Source organism: Rana temporaria, chromosome 11 (assembly GCF_905171775.1).
Source record: "Rana temporaria chromosome 11, aRanTem1.1, whole genome shotgun sequence".
Lineage (NCBI taxonomy): Eukaryota > Metazoa > Chordata > Amphibia > Anura > Ranidae > Rana > Rana temporaria.
In genome coordinates, this window is record NC_053499.1 from 9125705 (window position 1) to 9145181 (window position 19477).

General features: G+C 44.1%; 1 protein-coding gene across 4 annotated transcripts in view; it reads left to right on the top strand.

The window, feature by feature from the left end:
- The window catches only part of SBF2 (SET binding factor 2), a 420356-nt gene extending 417409 nt beyond the window's left edge, over positions 1 to 2947 (top strand). For all 4 annotated transcript variants that reach the window (XM_040327974.1, XM_040327975.1, XM_040327976.1 and 1 more), the window contains one exon: positions 1508 to 2947. In XM_040327974.1, the coding sequence (XP_040183908.1) occupies positions 1508 to 1606 (99 nt within the window). In that variant the 3' untranslated portion in view covers positions 1607 to 2947. The remainder of the gene's footprint in view (positions 1 to 1507) is intronic.
- Positions 2948 to 19477: the final 16530 nt, after the last annotated feature.

Sequence of the window (19477 nt, forward strand, 5' to 3'; positions counted from 1 at the left end):
CTAACTTACGACGGTGTAGCCTAAACAGGCTAGGCTAGGCCGCCCTAAAGTTAGGGCAATGTTTGTGAATCTACCTAAAAATGTATTATTTTTTTCCTATTTTTATTTTTTTAAATCTTCAGTGAAAAAGGTACATGACAATGACTGTTATCGAATGCGCTCAACATGAACGAACAAAACAGTTACAGTGCAGAAATTTCTCTGTCTTAAATGTTTTTCCCATTTTTAAAGTTTTTTTTTACAATTTTAAAAATTATTTCTATTTATTTTTACATTTTTTAAAGAATTTTTATTAACATTTTGTTTTCGACAATGTTGTGGGGGGGGATTGGATGAAATATCAGGGATCCAAACACACCCCTGACATCTCACTTTTGAGACATGGAAAGGGACTGAGGACACCGATTCCCCAGTCCCTTTCTCTGCAGCCTCAGCTGCACTGAAGATGAATGAACAGGAGACAGAGGCTCCTCCCCATTCATAAACTGAACCAAAGTAAACACAGTTTACTATGCTCAGTTATGAATGGACAAAAGAGCAATCCATGGCAATCACTCACTGTGTCCAATTCAGAAAAAAAGGGTCAGGTAATTACCGGCCCCTTTCCCCCACTCTGCTTTTCGCCTGTGTGCCCGCAGCAGTGACTGTGCTGCGGGGGGAAACCAGGCACACGGGGGGAATCAGATGGGGCAGCACAGGGAGGGGGATTGGTGTGGCAGGACCAGGGATGGACTGGCCATTGGGACTACAGGGAGTTTCCCGGTGGGCCGATGGCTCAGTGGGCCTGCTTCAGTGACAGCGGACCGCCTCCCCCCTCTCACTTCTGCCTAATCTTGTCCCATAAGGGGGGGCACCGAACTGATTCTTTGCCCCGGGTGAAATAATGTCTAGCTTCCCCACTGGTACTGCCTATAAGAGTACCAGTACCAGCCATTCTACTCTAATAAAGTAGAATGGCTAGTGAAGGGGGAGAGGGGGCTTGGGTGGCCGGGGGGGTGCGGGAGTTGTCCGGCCGCCATGGGAGAGACCTGTCAAAGTGGGCCAGTCTGGATGAAGTCCAGGGCCAAATTTTTGTCCCAGTCCAGCCCTGGGCAGGACAGGAGGATAATTACAGAATCGTACACTGTGTGTCTCTCTCTCTAGCAGCTGAAATCCGGCAGGAGGGAGAGGGGGAGAAACCTGTTTTCAGCGGCTGAAGGGAGAGACACAGACATTGTCCTACCGCACCAATCACCCTGCTGTCCAGGCCCCTACAGGCGGTCCTGTGATACCCCCCTATCGGCATCCCTGGTGTCACCCGGGTGTGGCCCGAACCCCCATAGCAACGCCACTGATTGAGACATCTAGATATTGACATAACTCCTTCCAAGAGCCAACCCACTCCTTGCCTCATGGCTGGGAAGAGTACTGAGACAAGGTGCTATGACATTTTAAGATACCAGGAAAACGTAAGCTTTTGGTCATCTCGTATGATGTATCTGATGATCCTCTTAATTTTTCACTGCAGGTAAAAACCAGCAAGCGGGTGTACAGTTTCTGCGCTCAGGACGCACAAAGTGCCCAGCAGTGGATGGACAAGATCCAGAGCTGTATATCGGACGCGTAGGATGCCATACAGACTGCCGTCTCTGGGATAGCGCTAGCCATATCTCCTCTTGTTACAAGAAGGAGTTTTTATTTTTATTTTTTTTTGTATTGTGCAGTTTTGAAGGACCTCTTCCTTTCAGGTAGCCAACATCTTCAGAACGTTACAGGGCACTCAGAAGTTCCTCTTTGTGGGGTCAGCTTGGAGAATTCCTCCTCCCTTGTAGCGCCAAGGCAGCTTACTGGGGGGCACTCCGCAAGTATTATTACATTGTTACAGGTGAAGGTCACACTTTGGGAGCTTAAAATGTATCTCCACCTTTCTAAGAACGCCTTTATCTTATGACAGGGCTGTGGCATCATCAATAAGTAATATGTATTTCCAGTCTTGATCCTTCATGTTGGCACAGGGGGTTTGAAGTATTTGGTTTGTCCGGTGGGAAAGGTTCACCTTTTTATATTTGCCAAGGGTCTTCTACAGCAAGTTCTTATAGATCTGGTTAGGCCTGCTGTAAGAAATCATAGGGCCCGTCAGTCTGCCTGACAGAACCCAAGCCTGCCACCACCTCATTATCTCACACCTACAAATTACATGGTGGGCTCTGAAGCATGCTCCTGGCATACGTAGCTATGGAGAAAGAAGTCGCACAAATCAATCAGCGTTAGTTAGAACATCCATTCTCAACCACGGTTCCATGGAACTCTAGGGGTGGATAAGGGTTCCTTAAGACGTGGCTGACCTCCCGTCTGATGGTGCCAGCATAGTTCCTGGTGCAACACCACTTGGCAGAGCCAGCGGCATGGCTGCAAGAGAGTCATCCTGGACACCATTGTAATGAAAATAAAACTGGGATGCCTCCAAAGATGAGGAGAAAAAAATAGGCCACGGGAGAGTTTAAGGTGTAGTTGTTTATCAAATAATTAGATGAAATATAGGAAGAGAAAGTAAAATGTGATGGGGTACTTACATCTGTGAGGTTGTTGAGCTCCCCAACGGGAGAATCAGACAACCTAGGGTGGTGATGGTGAACCTTGGCACCCCAGATGTTTGGGAACTACATTTCCCATGATGCTCGTGCACTCTTCAGTGTAGTTGAGCATCATGGGAAATGTAGTTCCAAAACATCTGGGGTGCCAAGGTTTTCTCCATCACTATCCTGAAATATGACTGTCCCCGCACAGAGAAAGTTTGTACTTGGTGGGTCCGCTCTGCGGTCTCAGGATTCAAAGTATGAGGTCTTTGAGCCCCCCAAAAAATGGTAAAGTGATGTCGGCAGAGGCACCCGAATGTGAAGGAAAAGTGGACTTTCCATAAATTTTGATATATATCGCTTACAGAAAAGTACAAACAAAAAAAAAAAAAGATGTATTGACGGTGTTTAACGGGAGCATTCTTCCCATAAGCCACCACCAATGTAAGGGGCATGTTCCCAATGACCTTTGATGGACTAGTCTTATCAGGGGGGGGGGGTTCCTTGAGACCTGAAAATTATTTCAAGAGTTCCACTGGAGGTATAAAGGTTGAGAAATGAGTCCGAAGGACCCAGCAGAATAGGAGAGGCAAGGAGCCTTCAGCAGATGAGATTGACATTAAAGGGGTTGTAAAGGTTCGTTTTTTTAATTTTCTAAATTGGTTCCTTTAAGCTCGTGCATTGTTGGTTCACTTACCTTTTCCTTTCATTTCCCTTCTAAAAAATGTTTTTCCCTTTGTCTAAATTTTCTCATATCCTGTTCCTCCTCAGTAAGCTTGCCCCCATCATCCGAGCCGTTTTGGCTGGGGGTCAGTTAACGTGCTTGCCCCCACCCTTGGGACTACATCCCTGCGGGGAGATGCACGATGTAGTCCCAAGGGAGGGGGCGAGCACGCTGACTAACCCCCAGCCAGAACGACTCAGCGTCTCCCCGCAGGGATGTAGTCCCAAGGGAGGGGGCGAGCACGCTGACTAACCCCCAGCCAGAACGACTCGGCGTCTCCCCGAAGGCATGTAGTTCCAAGGAAGCTAAGGCTTCATTCACACAGGCGGACTCCGTTCCTACGGAGTCCGCCTGCTCCCGTCAGCTCAGCGGGAGATCAGTCCGCAGATCTCCGCTGAGCCGATGGATGACCAGCTCCTCTCTGCTCACTGAGTGGGGAGGGGCTTGTCGGGCACCACTGTCTGCTATGGAGCGATCTGATGAAAACGGACAGCATGTCTGTTTTCATCAGATCTTACCCGATCCGATCCGCATGGACAGATGGGGACGTGGCCCCCATATGTCTGTTTGTAGCAGATCGGATCGTGTCGGATGTCAGCGGACATGTCTCCGCTGACATCCGACACTCCATAGGGATGCATGGAGCGTTCAGGTCCGCCATCAAAACTGACAGGCGGACCCGAACGGATTGTCGTGTGAATGAGGCCTAAAAGGAACCAATTTAGAAAATAGAAAACAAACCTTTACAACCCCTATAAACTGATGAGGCATTTTGCTCTTTATGCATGCTACCCCCCCCACCCCCCCCATGTGCCATGTCAGAAAGACCATATCAGGAAAAAAAAGGTCTGGCCCCTGGTGCTGACCCTTGCGTACTCTCTGTACTCCCTTGTCAGCAGCCATGGATCTGGCTTCCCCATGGAAGTAGGCAACATTTGACATAGCTGACTTTTCCAACACCTAGGCCAACATAAGGAACCAAGACGGTTGATTTACCACTATTTACAAAGCGTTTTGTTTTTCTGCCTTACACTATATATAGAACGTAGCGGAATTGTGGAGACTTTAAGCCTTCGAATAAAAGTATTATGCAGTTTTAATACATTCCCAATATGTTTACTATGATAGGGTCAATGGGGATTTGAAGTCCATTTTGGGGCAGGATAAGAAGTAGGTCTGATGTAGTCAGACTGACAAGTTTACAGACACTGTACAGTTGTTGTTGTTTTTTTTCCCTTTTTTTTTTTGTTGTTTTTCTTTTTAGTAGCTCAACAACTAGCCTCAATCAGTCCGTAGTGTCAGTGCGGTGTGGTGCTTTCTTTTATTATTATTTTTTTCTAATACTTGTCACATCAGATCGGACGGGTCACACACCTGCAGAATAGTATATAGGAAGGATCAGTAGGTGGGGGACCTAACTGCTAACCGCCGAAAGCGGGGGGGCCGGCTTCTCATCGTACATTCATTGAAAAAATGCACTACACAATTTAATGCAAGCACATGCACTTAAATTCATGAAGGACAGAAAGGAAGGATCAACATATATCCAATATGTACATAGTTTGTGCCAAAAAAATAAATAAAAAAATATTTGGACATTCCTGATTAATTCCTTTGTAACAAAATTTAGTTTTTATTTAATTTTGTTTTTCCTTTTATTTGTATTTTTTTTTTTTTTGTGTCAAAAAAAGAATACTTATATGACCACTTGTAATATCACTTGACTGGAGTAATTCAAGTTTAAACTGTTAATATGTTTTATCTTCTATGACAAAGTTTGTACTGTATATAAATAATTTTTTGTATCTTCTTACGTCTCGGACCAAGCCGTGTGTTTAAATTTATTATCACATTTCCCCCCCCCCCCCCCTCCTTAGTTTCTTGCCGTAGCGGATTCTATCGTTATACTGACAAAGCCAATCCTATTAACTTATGACCACGACGTTTTGTTTTTTAATGAGCGGTCGGTCTCTTCTTCAGTGCCAAAATACGTTTTTAAACTCGAATTTTCTTATTACCCCCCCTCCTCCCCGAAATGAAGGCACGTGTGAAGTTTTTTGTATCACAATTGTAGGTGAAACGGACACTTTGCACATGGTTTTTTCTTTTTTTTGTATATGAAGTCGTTTTTTTTTTTTTTGTTTTCTTTTTTATGTACTTTGTAAAGAAACTGATTTTCTGGTTCAGTAGTTTATGTTTAAGGAAAAAAAAAAATGTAAACTATTTTTTAACCCGTTTTAACAATTTTTGTGTTATTTGTTATGACATGTAAGCTAAACATCTTGTAATAAATATACTGCCCATAAATTGCTGTAAATAAATCTTATATGCAGTGAGTATAAATGTTGTTGGTGTCGATCATTGGGGAATAAAGCAGCGGGACGCTCTTGGTGATTTTTCTCGCATGCTTTCTATGTAGTAGGTTGTCTGGGATCACACTCTACAACAGGGGTCTCCAATTTTTTCATTATGAGGGTCACATTGTACATTTTACTAACATTTGCAGGACAAAAAAAAATCCTCATCAGGCATATACTGGAGTGTACAAGCCGAGTTTTTTAGCACATTTTTGGTGCTGAAAATGCCCCCCTCGGCTTTTACTCAAGTCATCTTTTTGCGCCTGATCTCCTGGACTTTGGGGACCCGGTACCAACTTCGCAGACATCTAGCCCCACTCTTCCTCTACAAGTGTGCAAAGTTTGTTGTCCGGGGGACCTACGGCCGGGGAGCACCGATTTTTCAAAGTTGGGCACCCCTTCCATAGACTCCCATGTTAAATGGTAATTTCTCCGGTAAATTTGGGGACCCGGTACTGACTGGCCGTAGGTCCCTTGGACCCGAAACTTGGCACACATGTAGCCCCAGTTCTCCGCTATAAGTGTGCAAAGTTTGCTGTCTCGGGGACCTAGAGCCAGGGAGCAATGATTTTTCAAAGCCGGGAACCCCTTCTATATACTCCCATGTTTAACGTAAGTCTAGTCATGGGCACAATGAGGCTTGGACACAGTGAGGCATGCAGATGGACACTCTAGGCTTATACTCGAGTCAATACGTTTTCCCATTTTTTTGGTAAAATTAGGTGCCTCGGCTTATATTCGGGTTGGCTTATACTCGATTATATACGATAATTAGAGAAATGATGTCCACCTTGTGCAATCTAAGTGTCACATGACCTGTCATTACATAGACACACCTTTTTGAAAGGCCCTCAGAGGCTGCAACCCCTAAGCAAGAGGCACCACTAACCAAACACTGCCATGAAGACCAAGAAACTCTCCAAACAAGTAAGGGACAATGTTGTTGAGAAGTACAAGTCAGGGTTAGGTTATAAAAAAATATCCAAATCTTTGATGATCCCTAGGAGCCACCATCAAATCCATCATAACCAAATGGAAAGAACATGGCACAACAGCAAACCTGCCAAGAGACGGCCTCACACCAAAACTCACGGACCGGGCAAGGAGGGCATTAATCAGAGGAGGAGCTGCAGAGTTCCACAGCAGAGACTGGAGTATCTGTACATAAAATGACAATAAGCTGTACACTCCATAGAGTTGGGCTTTATGGCAGAGTGGCCAGAAGAAAGACATTACTTTCAGCAAAAAACAAAATGGCACGTTTAGAGTTTGCAAAAAGGCACGTGGGAGACTCCCAAAATGTACGGCGAAAGGTGCTCTAGTCTGATGAGACTAAAATTTTACTTTTTGCCATCAAAGAAAAAGCCATGTCTGGCGCAAACCCAACGCATCACATCACCCAAAGAACACCATCCCCACTGTGAAACATGGTGGTGGTAGCATCATGCTGTGGGGATGTTATTCAGCAGTCGGGACTGGGAAACTGGTCAGAGTTGAGGGAAAGATGGATGAGTGAGTGAGAAACTTATATAGCGCTGCACATGCCAACTGAATCGCCTCTGAGCACTTGGTGTCCATTTCTTTTTTAGTCCTCAGAAGAGATGGGTTTTGATCTTTCTCCTGAAGGCCAAATGGTTCTCCTCCAGCCGAATGCTGGTTGGTAAAGTGTTCCATAGTCTAGGTCCTTGGACCGCAAATCTTCTTTCTCTTTTGGATTTGTATCTGGATTTTGGGAATCAATCTCACCTTCACTGGTTGCCAGTAAAAGACAGAATCACTTTCAAAGCACTTTGTCTTACGCATAAGTGTATTCTAGGAAATGCCCCCCAATATCTATGCGAAAAACTATTTGATGGATGGTGCTAAATACAGGAATATTCTTGAGCAAAACCTGTACCACACTCTGTGTGTACCGATTTTAGGCGAGGACGGAGGTTCACCTTCCAGCAGGACAATGACCCCAAACACACTGCTAAAGCAACATTTGAGTGGTTTAAGGGGAAACATGTAAATGTGTTGGAATGACCTAGTCAAAGCCCAGACCTTAATCCAATAGAAAATCTGTGGTCAGACTTAAAGATTGCTGTTCATAAGCACAAACCATCCAACTTGAAGGGGCTGGAGCAGTTTTGCAAGGAGGAATGGGCAAAAATCCTAGTGGTAAGATGTAGAAAGCTCATAGAGACTTATCCAAAGCGACTTGGACCTGTGATGGCCGCAAAAGGTGGCTCTACAAATTATTGACTTTAGGGGGGTGAATAGTTATGCACATTGTTCTTTTATTTTGCCCTATTTGTTGTCTGCTTCACAATAATAAACTACTTCAAAGTTGTGGGCATGTTCTGTAAATTAAATAATGCAAATCCTCAAACAATCCATGTTAATTCCAGGTTGTGAAGCAACAAAACACGAAAAATGTCAAGGGGGTGAATACTTTTGCAAGGCGCTGTAGGTTTGAGAGGCGTTATCCTAGCTGACCACTAATCATCTAACCACAGAGTTGGCATTTGGAGGGGATATAAATCATTTATATTTATGAAGAGCCTAAGCCAAAACTCATATTTCTTGACCGGCTGGATAGAAAGGAAGGCTTCAGCAAAACTTGCCACTGCTACATTTAAGGTTTCAATTAAGTGGCTCCAAGTGAATGGCATTGTTTGCATTCCACAGGACAAAAACAGCTACTTTTAATGGAGCCGTCCTTCATAATCTTTAATAACCCCTTTAACATTCAAGCAATGAAGTCACAAACATATTTCAGATTGTTCTTGAAAAGGAGTTTAAAAGGGATTATTACTTTGAAGGAAGAAGTCTTTCCATGTTACCCCAACCAATTCCAGACTATTAAACTTTATCGAGACCAAGTCATAAGCTTCGGTTTCGGAGGAACATTCCTTTGATTGAAGCCAGTAAATTCATCACTGTCGTGAGATGAGATTTGAGCAATCCTGGACACCACCTTCCTGTGGGGTTTAATTGAAGACACATGACACCTAAGTGACTTGGTGGATCAGGCAGGAATGTTGGGTCTGTGTGATATTAGAGAATTATGTCCCCTCTGACAGCAAGCAACGTAGGTGAGGCGGGTACCACATTCCAGCAAAGCCTAAGGAATGACAGGCCTTGCATTTTTGGTTCCACGTCATGTTTAAAATGTTGAACCAGCTTAATGTAGGCCTGAGGGCTCCAGTTTCCTACAAGTCCCAATATGGACAGCTAGCATAAGGTTGCACTTCCTTAAAAGGATAGTAAGGGTTTCAACTGCCTTTCTTTTTTGCATGTGGAGGGAACTATATTAGTTTGCAGGTTTATTAGCTTTCCCACACTCAACAAGCCTACTACTGTTGGCCATAAATCCACCCAAACAACTTTCATCCTATTTAAAGCCCAGGAGAGAGACTATCCATCCATCCATCCTTCCTGTGTCATGACCTATTATAGTCTGACCAGGAAGTAAGGCAGAAGTAATGGATACATGTTTGGAAACATCCACGAGGACAGTGAGGTAAGCCAGTGTAGAATTAAAAGCTGGTTTGTTTTTGCAAAAGAAGCACATTAATGCCAATTGGTACATAGGGGAGATGGAATTTAGAAACAAGGGTGAACTTAGCCAATGTTCGTTTTACTGGGATTATAAAACTAATGCATTAGACCAGCAGTCTACAAACTGAGGGCCAGAGGCTGGATGTGGCCCTTTGCTTGCCTTTATCCAGCCCTTGGGACACAATTCCTACCAAGGATGGGGTACAGCTCCTTTTTATTGGCACCAATGATGGGGAATAGTTCCTTTAATTGATACCAATGATGGGCCACTATTCCTCCCAGTGACACCAACAATGGGGTACTATTCCTATGACTGACCTCCATGAAAGTGCACAATTCCTCCCAACGATGGTGCAGAATATCATTGACACCAGTGATGGGAAACTATTCCTTCCACTGACACCAAAGATAGGCAATTGTTTACTCCCACTGGACGCTGGGACGTTTTCTACTCCCACTGGACGCTGGGACGTTTTCTACTCCCACTGGACGCTGGGACGTTTTCTACTCCCACTGGACGCTGGGACGTTTTCTACTCCCACTGGACGCTGGGACGTTTTCTACTCCCACTGGACGCTGGGACGTTTTCTACTCCCACTGGACGCTGGGACGTTTTCTACTCCCACTGGCCCTAGTCCAGCCCTCCTAAAGACTGAAGGGCAGTAAACTGTAAAGAAAGGTTGAAGACCCCTGGCTTAGACCGTTTATTTATCCCAGTAAATCTGTTTTCACTTCACATACCCCAGAAATTCTCATTGGAATTTGGAGTGAAAGCAGATCTACCGGTTTAAACTTCCCAAACTTGGTTATACAAGCCGATTGGTTTCCTTGTTTTGAATATCTCCATATTTCCAAATCTAATTTAATGATATTATAGATTAATGATCTCCATATTTCCAAATCTAATTGAATGATATTATAGATTAATGATCTCCATATTTCCAAATCTAATTTAATCACAGGTGTTAATAAGAAAATGAGAACAGATGATACTTTGGATACTTTGCTACAAAAGAGCCCAAATTATTACAAATACCGAAAAAATGACCTATGAGCTCATAAAAAATTACATCCTCGCTAAGAAAGCCACTAAGAGCGCGCCAAGGCGTGCGTACAGGCTGTGCTCCGTTAACAGATACAGCAGATGCTCCGGAAATCAGAACAAAGAGGACCTATCAACTTTCGCAACTTTGGAATACAATGGCCCCCAAGGAACCAACATCTGCTGACTTTTGTTTCCTAAATTAGGAATCGAAAGGTCTTTTGTGATGATTAGTGAAGCTAAAAATATGAAACGGAAAAAGTAAAACAGAATTAGTACATTGTGGCGACAACACCAACGTGATGTCTTGGCTTGTCATTGAACTTCTGAGCTCTTAGGAAGAATGTTCGGGCTATCATTTAATTTTTATTATTGTATTCTTTACTACTCTATTATCATCTGCAGACAATGCCATTCATTTTTTTCTCTCCGTTTTACAAAGTTTAATCCTTGACAACTTTAAAAATATATAAACTTTTGGTATAAAGGCAAACCACCATTCTGGTTCTGACTGGATGACAAAGTCTATATTCATTCAGGATGCAAGCCTTTCAGAAAGGGTTGTTGAAGCGGATGCTTAAATATCTCAATCTAAAATGAAATCTTGGGTTGCCTTGGCTCTTCATGCCTATGTACTAATGACTGATGAGAAGAAGGCAATGCTCTAAGCCAGGGGTGCCCAACCTTCTGAAGAGTGAGGGCCACTTAAGCAACTTGGTAACCAGTCGTGGGCCACAATGCACGGAGCGGGCAGATGACTGGTCACGGCCCTCTGATCCACCCTGATGGAAGGGGACGATTTCCCTTCTGTATTTGGGATTGGAGATAGGTGGGCGTAAACGAACATCAGTCATTCTTTAGAGGTGAATTGAGGGTCCCATTTGGTCGGGCTGGTCATGTGAAAAGGGCCTAGGACTGATTTCACACTGATGTGCTGCGGTTTACCCACACTGCAGCGTAGTGCACCTGTGTCTATCCTGTGGGTTAGCTGAACCTTGCCATAGACTCCGCCTGTAGCAAAATCCAGCGCTGTAGAGGAAGCATTGGCTTATGGGGCTCTGCTTTCTTCCTCTACCACCAGCTTCATTGACAACACTGATGCTGTGGTATGGCGGGTCGGCAACCTGCGATCTGGGCTTGCCAACCCGCCATTCCAGAGCAGGAGGTCGCGGGCCACATGTGGCCCCCTGGCCACTAGTTGGCCACCCCTGCTCTAAGCTCTGCTCAGATACAGTTTACAGTACAACCTTCAAGCCATTGAAAGGTGGCCTTATATATGTTTCTTAGCTCCTGTGTGTTCTAAATTGACTTCTTCATCTGATTGGACATAACATTCGTGAACCGACCAGGATCACAATGTCTTTTTCTTTTACGTTCATTGATGGACACAGCGCTTCTATTTTTGGTCATACTGTTTGTTGGGTTTTCCTCCTTCATTCTCTGGTTGCTGTTGGGCTGGAAGTTTTAATCAGCACCCTGGGGCTATGCCTGTGTTTCTTCTATTGCAGCCTGGCAACCAGAGAACGAAGGGGGGGGGGGGGACCCCAACAAACAGTATGGCCAAGAATAGAAGAGCTATGTTCGTCAATGAACTCCGACAAAGGGATTTTTTTACGGCGAGTAACAACAAAATCCCATTTTTATTGGTTTGCATTATACAAAATGACGACAATGTTCCATTGAACGAAACGCCACGTAGGGGGGAGCTCTGACATAACGACACTGTCACTAGTCGACTGTGGCCATCTTTGTGGATGGAAACAAATGCATGACAGACTTCAGCCTTTGATATTCCTGTTTTTATCTGACAAAATGTGAGCACCCTGGCTGTTTTTTAGAAATAAATTTTGCCTGGTTTTAATACTACACCATGAAGAGTTGCCTTTTGTAACGCTCAGGGGTTAACGCCGTTACGATATTCCATTCCACCAACCCAAGACCGCTTATCGACACTCCACAATCCAGCAGACAAGATCCATATGGATTTCCCCCAGAAAACGGGACACAAGCTCTGTTCTCTGGTTCCAAACGAATGACACTTTAATGGTAAACTTAGGCTCTTTTTATACAATTGAAAGCATGCTGCAGTAATCAAAGGGACAATGACACACTCCACCCACAACATCATACAATGGGTGCTAACGAGCCTCCAATACACATTTCTTGGGTAGACTTTCTGGCACCGGGTCTGACACAATCCACGTGAGCCAATTACTAATCATTTACCCAGACGAGGTGACTCTGAGATAAGCTCTTTTCACCTCAATAGACATTCCTTTAGTAAACATAAGTCAGACATCTGACCTTTTCCACATCTATCATCAATAGAGCTTTCACACAATACAGTGTTAATTAGCATCACACAATGAACAGGTCTTTAGAAGCCAAACTAAGGTTAATTTACATGACAGTGCAGACTTAATTACCCCCTTAACAGCCTGTGTTCCCACATGAATGAATCACTGTCCTATTGACCTGTTGGGTTCAGAATTAACCACCTGTAATATTTCAAGATATCCTGCAAGACATTGTGAATTATTATTGTCCCATCTCATGTAATCCAGGCTATCATTTCTCAGTCATCCTACGCCCCTAGTGGACATAGGATGACCCTAGACACAAGAGTCATTGGTGAAGCTGAAACAGGAGTACCCCACACACCCTTCAAGAGCCTCTGGGTCCCACGGGCCATACAGTTACACCTTTCTTGTGTTTTATGTATGCGCCTATGATCTTCCATTTGGTGAGACTACAAGACCCAGCCATCTATGATCAAATTGAAGTGGTTTTCGTGGTGCTGTGGACACATCATGCTTGTTTGACCACCTGTAATTCAGTGGTCCGTTTTATTTGGCAAGAGGCCTGGTGTGTTGATGTTCGGTGGAGGATAATTTCATGCTCATCTTATTGTGTCTTTGTTTAACACCGTGGGTGATTCCAGCTTCCTTTCCTGAACAAGGACTTTACTTTAAACACTGTGGACTCTTACCTTTTCATTTTATGCTACTAGCACTGCATACACCCATGTTTTATGCTTTTCTATTGTCACCATGCAATTTATGCCAGCTGCTTCTGTAATACTAGCAGTGATTAATCTTCAATTTTTTTATACAAAATGAGGCTTGATATTTTGGTGAGACAGCCTTGCTTCTTTTTTACGTTGTTCCTGAAATTTCAGAAGCAGAAACTGAGCTACCTTTTGTCTTTAAGTCGTCTTTTCCGTGACATGCTCCTCTTTGTATGGACACCACACCAGGGGCTCTATAAAAAACCTGATCAAAGTTTAGACGTTCAGCCAAATTTACTTTCTGTAGACCAGGTGATCGCTCCTTCATGTTTGACACATGAAGCCGCATTTAGCCGAGCTCGATCCATTTAGTCTCTACGCAGGCTGCCAGAAAGTTGTCATGTTTCAGCTCCTCATATGAACTTTCCAAAGTTCTGTCAGCCGAACGCTGTACAGAAAACACTGGCTGCTGGTTTCCTGCCACTTTCCCATGCCGAATGTTAGGTGCAGAGCGATTTAAATAATAAAAGCAAGGAGAGAGAGGCACTGCGTCCTGGCTCATGAAATTGTGGAACTGTTGTTGCCAATTCATATAGGAGCTAAAATGAATAGCTTTGTAAAAGTTTTCTTAATGGGAATTTTTTTTTCAAATTTCCTTTGTCATTTATTGAACTTGAGCTATTCTCAAAGGAACTGTGAGTGTGGGCAGCGAGTTTTCCATACTAGAGTTATGGAATTCCTCTTATGTTCCTTTAGTTTTATCCAAATTTTGAGCTTCAATAGCGCTGCTAAGTCAAGTGAATTTTCTATCAGCTTTAGATAAAATGGAAACTGTCGGGGGTGTCGTAGTAAAGGGAAAGACTGGGAGCCAAATGGGCAATAGAGATGGATGATGTCTTCTCCTTCTGTGTTTTATGTGGGCTGAACACTCCTAGCCTGTTTAATGTCATTGTGCTGTTTACTAGCTTTGACAGGCATTACTGATGAGCACTGATTAGAACTTTGATGGGCACTGATTGGCATTGTGGTGGGCACCTCTGATGGCGGCTGCGCTGATAATCAATGTGCTGATTACCAATGCGCGCGCACACACACACCCCCCCCCCCCCCTGACAGGAGAGCCACCGATCGGCTCCGCCTGTCAGCGTGAACCAAGGAAAGCAAATTACCGGCAAATCCTGGTCCACGCTTTGTTTGGTCACAGCTGATCACATGGTAAAGAGCCTCCGTCAAAGGCTAGTTACTACTATCGGAGATCCGTTGTGTCAAGCCTCGTACACACGATCAGTCCATCCGATGAGAACGGTCTGAAGGACCGTTGTCATCGGTTAACCAATGAAGCTGACTGATGGTCCGTCGCGCCCACACACCATAGGTTAAATAACCGATCGCGTCAGAACGCGGTGACGTAAAACACAACGATGTGCTGAAAAAAACGAAGTTCAATGCTTCCAAGCATGCGACGACTTGATTCTGAGCATGCATGGATTTTTAACCAATGGTTTTGCCTACTAACGATCGGTTTTGACCTATCGGTTAGGAATCCATCGGTTAAATTTAAAGCAAGTTTGCTTTTTTAACCTATGGGGCCCACACACGATCGGTTTTGACCGATGAAAACGGTCCATCAGACTGTTGTCCTCTGGTTAACCTATCGTGTGTACGAGGCCTCAGACTGACACACCACCGATCGCTGCACTGCGTGCCCCCTGAGGTGTGTGATCAAGGCTTAGCCTGTTGGACGTCATTTGCCAGTCAGGATAACTGAACCACAGCTGTCATTTTGCTATAGGCTGGGCAGAATATGGTTAAACAAGGTTAGGAGGTTGAAAAAAGACACAAGTCCAACCTGTGTGTGTGACTATAGGTCAGTATTACATTGTATATCCCTGTATGTTGTGGTCGTTCAGGAGCTTGTCTAATAGCTTCTTGAAACTATTGATGCCCCCCGCTGAAACCTCTGCCTGTGGAAGGGAATTCCACATCCTTGAAGAGGAAACACAATGGCCCCCTAGTGTTAACCCCTTCCCTGCTAGTGTGTCAAAAGTGTCCGCCATAATGTCGTAGTACAGGAAAAAAAAAGAATCGATGATCGCCGCCATTACTAGTAAAAAAAAAATATTAATAAAAATGCCATAAAACTACCACCTATTTTGTAAACGCTATAACTTTTGCGCAACCCAATCAATAAACGCTTATTGCGATTTTTTTTTTAGAAAAATATGTAGAAGAATAGGTATCGGTCTAAACTGAGGAAAAAAATGTTTTTTTATATATTTTTGGGGATATTTATTATGGTAAAAAGTAAAACATATTCATTTTTTTCAAAATTGTCGCTCTATTTTTGTTTATAGTGAAAAAACTAAAAAATGCAGAGGTGATCAAATACCACCAAAAGAAAGCTCTATTTGTGGGGAAAAAAAGGACGCCAATTTTGTTTGGGAGCCACGTCGCACGACCGCGCAACTGTCAGTTAAAGCAACGCAGTGCCGAATCGCAAAAAGTGCTTTGGTCTTTGACTAGCAATATGGTCCGGGGCTTAAGTGGTTAAAGGAACCTATTTAGATAATAAAAAACGAACCTTTACAACCCCTTTAATAAAAAGATCAGATAGAAAAATTGTAGTGAGAAAAGGATTACACATTCCAAACCTGTATTAATTGCCCTTCAGTGAGCTTTGAAAACGAAAGACCCTTCCAGAGGCACGGTAAATAGCTAGGGGGCACGTAGTCAAACCTTGGCAGCTATGGAGGAACCTTTGTAGGGGTGGGAGGTCCACTGCAGACTACTCCCGAAAATGCTAGGTGCGTCGTTTTTATACTAACTGGTGGGCTTCAGCACTGACTGGGTCAAGGACTGAACCAACAATGCAGATCAAGAGTTGTGACATCACTGACTACATGCTTGTTCAAGCCAGAGACGGGAAACTATCATTTTCAGCGGCAATGGCAAACTATTTTTCCCAATTTCTCTCAACAAAGTGACCCTTTCTATCTTGTACAGGTACCGGGCCGGATTCAGATACTTTGGAGTATCTTTAGGTGGGGTGTAACGTATCACAGATACGGTACGCCCCCGTAAATTTGGGCGCAAGTTCCGTTCGTGAAAAAATCCCAGTGCACATGCTCGAAATTACGCCGCAAATCGTCATTGCTTTAGATGTGGATGTATCTTACGTACAGCCCTATGCGCGAACGACTTACGCAAACGACGTAAAATTTTAAAAACTCGACGTGGGAACGACGTCCATACTTAACATTTGCTACGCCTCATATAGCAGGGGTAACTTTATGCCGGAAAAAGCCTAACGTAAATGACGTAAAAAAATGGGTCGGCCGGACGTATGTTTCTGAATCGGCGTAAATACCTAATTAGCATATTCCTCGCGTAAAGATACGGAAGCGCCACCTAGCGGCCAGCGTAAATATGCAGCCTAAGATACGACGGTGTAAAACACTTACGCCGGTCGGATCTTAGGGAAATCTATGCGTAACTGATTCTATGAATCAGGCGCATAGATACGACCGACGCAACTCAGAGATACGACGGCGTATCTCCTTTCTGAATCCGGGCCACCATCTCTAAGTCAAATTCATATTTGAATTAGTTAATGGCATATTGCCGTTATACAGCCCATGTTTTGCACTGGTCTGCCAATTAACCTATTTGCTCATGGGTCTAAATACAAGCATAATCTGGTTTGTTTTACTTTTTTTGGAAAATAAAACATATATTAGTCTTCTGGGCCTCTCTTCATCTTGAAGTTCTCAAAACGATGCTTGCATGGACCCAAGGGTAACGAGAGACCAACTGGACTTTATCCACTGTCAAGAGCCCATATTTTATTCCATATGGACAGATGAAGATGAAAAAAAACAAAGTTCCTTGATAACCCAGAATATATTTTCGATATCACTCATCTAGCTAATAGACTTGGAGGCAATGTTACATATTGCTATCCCCAATGGAAAAGCCATTGGAGGCTCTCCAGTCTGATTGAAGGATTTATCTTTGAAGGCAACCCAAGTCCGTAAACATTAAGCAGATCAAGAAATATTTGAGAGGTAAGTGTGAACCCTTGCAGAGTGTAACGCAATAAACTTACAGTAAGTACTTGTCTACAGTTAACGATCGTACGTCTTGTAGGCTAGCTTGTCAAGAGATCTTGTTTTTGGATAGAAACCAGTTGGATTCAAGCGTAACCATGCTGGAATTATGATTGAGTGATGTTTTCAGCCTTTGAGGACTGTTACCACCTTCCAACATACTAGCGATGTGTACTGACTACACTGCCCCGAGTCGTCTGTCACCGAATCCACTAATCTCCGAGATATGTCTTGTAGAGGAGCATTGAAGAAAGATTTGAAATAAACCAGACCTACATTCTGGAATAATAAACGGCAATAGTTTTTTTTTTGGAAGAATTTTGAGAAGGCTGAAGTCATCATTTGTCTTTCTTGGGAATGAAATATTTTTTAAGGGATTAATCAGTTATCCACAGTAGGGAAACAAGGATTTAGACTTGTGTTTTACTGATAAAGCTGAGCCACAGTGTAAAGCCTCCATGTAATGATTATTAATATTACCAATGTGTGGGCTAGTTAGAAAAGATTACCGTATATACTTGAGTATAAGCTGACCCGAATATAACCTGAGGCACCTACTGGGAAAACGTATTAACTCGAGTATAAGCCTAGGGTGGCCATCTGCATGCCTCACTGTGCCCATGACTAGACCTACGTTTAACATGGGAGTCTATGGAAGGGGTGCCCGGCTTTGAAAAAAATAAATAAATCGGTGCTCCCCAGCCGTAGGTCCCCCAGACAACAAACTTTGCACACTTGTAGAGGGATGCATGCTCCTATTACCCACCCTTTTCTACCCGCCCCACTGCCCTCTCTTCCAATCTTGGAGTCCAGGGAACCCCCAGCAACGTAAGACCAACCCTGATCTATATTGAAATATTTATCAACATATCTCCTTCGCATGTAACGCAACATGATGATGTGTCCTATGGAAGGGAAGGAGAGTCCTGGAATGGGGTGCCTTCCTAAATGAAGTTGGACCATGCATGGACAGGGAATAGGAGGCAGTAGCTGGCCCATTTATAGTAGATGGAGGAAGGTTTGGGTGGGGGGGGGGGGGGAGATAATAGGACTGTGGATTGAAGGAGGTAGGAAAGAGGGTAGTGGGGCGGGTAGAAAAGGGTGGGTAATAGGAGCATGCATTGGAGAAAAAGGAGATAATAATGGATCAAGTAAGGGAGATGGGGTAAGAGGGCAGTTGGACCATGTGCAGAGCATAGAGAAAGGTGGGCAATAAGTCCATGCATTAAAGAAAGATAAGATAATAGTGGTCATGCAGGGCCGTGTTCATAGCATCATGGGCCCCTGGGCAAAGAAATTCTCTGGGGCCCCTACAATGGAGACAGTGCAGGTAAACAGAAATAAAGTAGGTAGGAGGTAGGGAATATCTAGGGTGTAGAGGGGTCAGAGTGCTGGGGGAATTTCAGGCATGTAGAAGGGCAGCCCGGGCTCAAGGATCAGCTGCTTTGGTGAAAGGGCAAGGGCCCCCCATGCAAGGGCCCTCTCATTAAGACAGCCCTGATATCATGTACAGGAGATGAGGTAAGGGGGAAGCTCGACCATGTGTAGAGGCGGAGAAATGTGGATAGTAAGCCCATGCATTGGAGAAAGAGGATATAATAGTGGGATCATGTACAGGAGATGGGATAAGAGGGGCAGTGGGACTATGTGCAGGAGGTGGAGGATGTGGTGTAGTGGGAGCAAGTATGGAGGGCAAAAAAGTGATGCATCTTTACCCCCTCTAATCAATAAGGGAAGCATCGCCATTGGACACATGTAATATGCTTGTACCTTTCTTTTACATTCCAGCTTTCTTGCAAGTATGGATTTGATTGGGGATACAATGAGTAAAAACAAAGACATAGCACCACAAGGGTTGCAAACCAGCACACTGCCCGTGTGGGGTTTTGTTTTTATTCTGGCTGTAGTCGGTGTTAGGTGCCTGGGGGGCACCAGGGCCACTGGTGTTCCTACTCTCTTCTCTCTGCAGCAAGCAACAAAGTCCGTTCACAGAGGCTGCATTTGATGGGCGCTGGTGGGTTGCGTTTGATGGGCACTTCATTAAAAAGGTGGAGTATACATGGGCAGGGCGGGGTAAAGGATGGAGCCAATGGGGGGGGCAAAATTAGGTTTTGCCTAGGGTGTCAAAAATCTTTGCACCAGC